This window comes from Odocoileus virginianus, chromosome 1 (assembly GCF_023699985.2).
Source record: "Odocoileus virginianus isolate 20LAN1187 ecotype Illinois chromosome 1, Ovbor_1.2, whole genome shotgun sequence".
Classification (NCBI taxonomy): Eukaryota; Metazoa; Chordata; class Mammalia; order Artiodactyla; family Cervidae; genus Odocoileus; species Odocoileus virginianus.
Window position 1 is genome coordinate 25,250,472 of NC_069674.1, and position 6,000 is coordinate 25,256,471.

General features: G+C 47.6%; 1 protein-coding gene across 1 annotated transcript; it reads right to left on the minus strand.

Moving 5' to 3' along the window:
* Nucleotides 1-4,263: 4,263 nt before the first annotated feature.
* On the minus strand, nt 4,264-5,644 carry HILPDA (hypoxia inducible lipid droplet associated). Its single transcript, XM_020914900.2, is given in 3 exon segments — nt 4,264-4,398; nt 4,401-4,620; nt 5,466-5,644. Coding segments are annotated over 2 exon segments (186 nt in total). The 5' UTR covers nt 4,552-4,620; nt 5,466-5,644; the 3' UTR covers nt 4,264-4,363.
* Between the last annotated feature and the right edge of the window lie 356 nt (nt 5,645-6,000).

Here is a 6,000-nt window from a genome sequence, read left to right on the forward strand (position 1 = left end):
CTGCATACCACAACCTGGCACAGCCAAGTAAATAAATAAAATACAATATTTAAAAAAAAGACAAAGTTTTTTTCTTGTTTACATTACATATTCATCGGGGATCAGCTGAAGGCTCTGCTCCATGACTGGTACTCCAGAACCTACGTTAATGGAACAAATCCATCCAGAGCCTTGCTGGTGACTGTGGCAGAAGCAAAGAGGGCTTTGGAGGTTTCTGAACCTGTGCTTAAATGCGCCAACCTAAAATTGACACAAATCATTTCTACTCACAAGTTATTGGCCAGAACTAATTATATGGCCCCATTCAATGGAAGGATGTCAGAAAGTGTGATTCTATCATGTGCTTGGAAGGCAAGGGCAGAAATATTTGAGGAATGTTGATGCTGCAATTCATCGGGGCGCAAAGAGTCAGACACGACTAAGCAACTGAACTGAACTGAATGATGATCTTTCCAGCAGTCATGTACGTATGTGTGAGTTTGACTATAAAGAAGGCTTAGCGCCCTAAAATTGATGCTTTCAAATTGCGGTGCTGGAGAAGACTCTTAAGAGACCCTGGGACATCAAGCCAGTCAATCCTAAAGGAAATCAACCCTGAATATTCATTGGAAGGACTGATGCTGAAGCTGAAGCTCCACTACTTTGGCCACCTGATTTGAAGAGCCAATTCATTGGAAAAGACCCTGATGCTGGGAAAGACTGAGGCTAGGAGGAGAAGGGTGCAACAGAGGATGAGATGGTTGGATGGCATCATCAACTCAACGGACATGAGTCTGAGCAAACTCCAGGAGTTAATGAAGGACAGGGAAGCCTGGCGTGCTGCAGTCCATGGGGTCACAAAGAATCGGACATGACTTAGTGACTGAACAAATGACTGCTAATGACCCTCCTAATCAATAATCCTTCAGCTCAGTATTTCTCCTGCAGGTAGAACACATTCACTGTATGTTCCCCCACAAAGGAAACAACCCAAGAATTCCCTTCAGTCACAACATCAAGTTCAAATTCAAGAATCTGCATGATGCACAGTAATTGCTATTGACAGTTTCAGATATGGCTTGAGCTACAGAATGATAAACTAAAACAAGCCATGTGCCACACATCTAATGTACTCTGGTGGAACAGGGACAGGATAAATGCAGTCAGGGGAGTGGGGACAAATGAAGACACAACAACCTAGTGACTGTGATGTTCCACTGTGTAGATGTGATGACAGTCCCTTGCCTGGAGCAAAGGGAATGGTTCTTGATTAGCTCTTAATTCTGCTTCTTGGGAAGACATCCTTAAGCCACTGTTCTGTGTTAAGCTGCAAAGTTTTCAGGGTGGTTGCTGCAGTACAACCTAATTTGTCCTGACTGATAAGGAAATCAGAATCTAGAGGGGGGTGTTACAGATTATTTAAAAAGAAACACTTAATATGTTTGAATAACTAATGTGGAGGGCAGCAAAGAAATCTTACTGGAGGCTGGAAGGTCAGCAATCCATGTTATACAGCAGCAAAGCATTTGGTAAAATTGTGGCTTGCAGTAACTTAGATGTTATACTTTAATAATCTACCTAATAAGCTAGGAGAGTCAAGAGAATAGAATTTTAGCAGCAGAAATTGGATACAGTTGGCTGTCACTGACAAAGCACCCCAGGATGAGTTCAGAAGAGAACTGGCCAGCTTGCAAGAACGTAAAGAGATCGAGAGAGACTATGGATGGCACAAGGGTTCACAGAAGCAACTGCTTCTCATCCTTAAGTGCATGCTCAGTTGCTCAGTCGTGTCTGACTGCGACACTGTGGGCTGCAGCCCTACCAGGCTCCTGTCCATGGGATTTCCCAGACAAGAATGCCTTGGGTATTGTGAGTGGCCATTTCCTCCTCCAGGGCATCCCTAAAATTAAGAGATAAAATGGAGATGCTTGGAGTAACAAAAATCACTCAAAAGAGAATTCAAACTCAGCTTTGTTGGTATGGTAATCAACAGTCCTGGTTTGACCAGAACCATCCCAGTTCTTAACACTGAAAACCTGGCAACCAAGGAAACCTCTCTGCCAGGAACAGGGACAGCTGTTTACCCTACTCATCACATCTCTGTTGAAACCTCCGAGTAGTTTAAATTGTTTTAGAGTCAAGACCTTATATAATTTGTGGCACTCAATAAACCATTTCCATTAAGCTAAACTGCTTGGGAAAGAGACTTCAGGTGCAGGTCTCCAACCAAAAGATCAAAATGCCCCAGAATCGTTGAAGAGGCATGAGAATGAGAAAAGACACCAAATCTAAGAAAAATGTCTAGAAAAGGGCAGCTATGGTATGAAACTGCCTGAAATCAGAGATAAAAAGCCAACTATATTTCTGAGAGTACTCTGCTACCAAGACAAGTCACATAAGCCCAGCCAATCACAAAAGACCAAAGAGTACAATCTTTTATCATGTGCCCAGAAGGTGAGAAGCTGGAAATACTTGCCAACAGCACTAAGAATTATCACAGCACAATAAATAAAAGTGATGCCCAAACCACTGGTTTCTGGGCTATGTGTTAGTCACTCAGTGTTCGATTCTTTGTGACCCCATGGACTGCAGCCAGGCTCCTCTGTCCATGTTATTCTCTAGGCAAGAATACTGGAGTGGGTTGCCATTCCCTTCTCCAGGGGATCATCCCAACCCAGGGATTGAACTCAGATTCTTTACCATCTGAGCCACCAGGGAAGTCTGGGGTAGTGGCACTTGAGTTTAAGAACACTCAGGAAGAGGGCTTCCGTGGTGGCTCAGTGATAAAGAATCCGCCTACCAATGCTGGAGACATGGGTTTGATATCTGATCCGGGAAGATCCCACATGCTGAGGAGCAATTAAACCCACAGAACTATTGAGCCTGTGATCTAGAGCCCAGGAGCCACAACTACTGAAGCCCATGTGCCCTAAAGCCTGTGCTCCCCAAAAAGAGAAGCCACTACCGTATGAGAAGTCCACGTACTTCAACTAGAGGGCAGCCCCCACTCTCCTCAAGGAGCCCGCACAGCTGCAAAGACCCAGCACAGCCAAAAAAAAAATAAGGAACACTCAGAAAGTAAAACTGGCTTAGCAGAGGACGCCATGCACCATTCTTACCCTTTAGCAAAAGTAAATCAAACTCACCACACACAAAAGGATGTATGCACCAAGATGAGTGTGTTAATTACCATACTCAGAGGAATGAATATGCTTCAATATTGAGTGGGGATGAAGGAGGGAATTCAAGGGGGGGAAAAAAATCCCCATTTTTCTGGAAAGTCCAAGCTGTTAGGTCTGGGAGAGCAGAAACAATCAGTGAGGCACTGACATTTCACCAGCTGACCTGGAGAACAATCAGAATTGAGTAGATAAGAACACAGAGAAAGAAAACGCCTACTGAACTCAAGTCTTTTCCAGGGACTGAAGCTGAAGGGCTGTCAGAAAGGATCATTTTTCTTTTTCTTTAGAGATGGATAATGTCAAGAGGAAACTCTAATAGCCTTGGCCTAGGCTGGGACAACTGGTTGATACAGGGCATTCCCAAGTGCACCTGCCTCCACATTCAAAGGTTTATTTACCTTATGTTTTAAACAAAGTGTTTTACATACTTTTCTGCTCCAATGCTTTAAGAGGTGAAACCTCAGATGTGTGCATTAAAACCCTTCCCTATTACTAATTTCAAGGGCAGGAGTCAACAAGACACACAGTGGAAATATACATTCAACTTTATTTCATTAGAAAAACTTATTTAAGCCACATGGTGGCCAAAATGCCCTTGTCCCAAGCAGGCCCTGTCATTCCCCTGCCCACTTTAGACCAATACACACACACACATACTCACTAAGTTGGAGGAAGAACTTTAAAAAGTGTAAAAATGAGAACGGGACACAGAAGACTCCATCTTCCCCCTTTCTACAGCCAACCCACACAACTCTTAACTGTTACCTGCACACAGAGGAGCTCTCATGGGAAAAAAGCTGAATACCAAGTAAACTGACCATAAGACACCGAAGTCCAAAAGAATTCTTGGCAGATGCTTAGAAAGTAGGATTGAAACTAAGACCATCTCCCAACAGCTGAAGCTGCAGCACAAGTCCTCATCTAAGAGAAGACGAAGCCAGTCTGCTCAGGACAGCCAAGCACAGGCAGCCTGGGGAGGAGAGTGAGACCACTCCACTCCACAGCCACAGGCCACCCACTAAGATCTGTGATTAAACAGGCTTTTTCCAGAACAAGGAGCATTCAAACGAGGTCCTTCGAGGGCCAAGTGAACAGTTAGTTCTCTGATAACACTGATGTGGAGCTTGCCTCCGCGGGAACTGGTAGAGCTGGCGGGATTTTGGAGACTGTTCCAAGGTTATAACCGGTGGAGGGAGGTCTTATCACACCCCTCTGGATGGATAGTCTGGAAGGCTCTTGGCTGTGTGTTGGCAAGCTGACCTCTGGTGGCCCAGGAGCTCCCAGGAGACGGGCCCTCCAGTAAGCCCTCCAGGGACTCCATCAGTCTAATGAAGATGGAGAGCAGGGTCAGCACCCCACCTAAGAGATAGAGGTTCAACATGTGCTTCATAGCTTCAAGGATTCCACTCCTTTATGGAACAGCAGCAGCTGCCTTCTGCTTCTGAAAGGCCTCCGGATCCTGAGAAGAGAGAGGCGAGGTTTATCTCCAGCCTTCTGGAATATGCATGTCTCTGACCTTGACCCTGGAGCTAAGCAGGCGGCCAGCCAGTCAGGGAGGCAGGGGCCAGGGCAGAATCTTCAAGTAAATTTACACTGTAAACGCCATGGCTCCCACCTGGCTGTGGAACGACTCAGCTTCTTGGACTAATTCAAGAGCATTCCTTAAAACTTTTACTTCTGCTTTCAGGTATAGAGAATCCCTGTTCCACAGTCCAGGGACCACAAACCTTCCTGATGTAAAAACTCAGTTCTTTTTGGGGGGGGAAGGTTGCGGGGGGTCGATTGTGGGAATATAAGAACATGTCCTTGAGAAAGCAAAAGCAACTTGCCTGGAAATCTCCTTCACATATCTGTCAGGTGTGAATTAATCATAAACTTTTAAAAAGTCTAAATAATCCTAACAGTAAAGTGTATCAAGCTCACTTATTTAACAAGTACGCCCTTAACACCCACAACGTGTTAGGCACCCTCGATGGCACTAAAGCCCCTCGAGGCCCTGCAGGCACGAAGCCGGACCTCATGCGCCTTCCAGTTTAGCGGGGGAGGGGGGACAGTTCCTACAAGCAACAGGAAGGAGATGCTAGGTGTGCTCTGGATGGGCACGGCATGGGGTGGGCACACGGATCCTAGTTAGGGCCACCCCTGGAGAAAGCTGGGCGGGGTGGCTCAGTGGGGCCCCAGGTGGGGACGAGAAGGGACGCTCCCCACAGCACAGTCCCAGGCGGGGGTAAGGCCAGGAGGCCCGCGGGGCACGCAGCCCAGGGGTTGGGGGCGGGGAGCCGGGAAGCCTACAAAGCCGCTCACCTCCAGGAGGAAGGGCCAGGAGCGGCCCGCGTGCTGTAATAATGGGTCGCGGGGAGTCGGAAGGAAAGTCAGACCACGAGATGTCAACCCAGACGCCTCTCAGCAGATAACAGCGCAGTTTGCAGCGAAACTCTGAGCCAGGGCCACGCCGCGCATTTATAGCCGCGGTGCTGCCTGGAGCCCGCGCGCGCGCACTGGAGCCCTGACGCAAGCCCGCGGCCCCGCCCCTAGGCGAGGGCGGGCTGGGCTTCCAGGCAGTTCTCAGCAGCTTCGGTCAGGGCCGTTCCCAGAGACACACGCCGTGCGACTCTGAGTCACTGAGGTGGCCGTGGCAGCAGGCGTGTATATTAACTTCAAGTGCCTTTTCTAGCTGCAGGAAACGTTTGATGGAGTTAGAAAGTCATTATTCCCCCATACCACGTCGGTGGAAAACACACCTAAAATGGTGCAAGCCAAGGGTTCGCACACTGCGTGGGATGAGGTCCCGCGGGCGGCTGGGGATGCATTCTTCGCCGCAGATTTCAACAGAGCACCG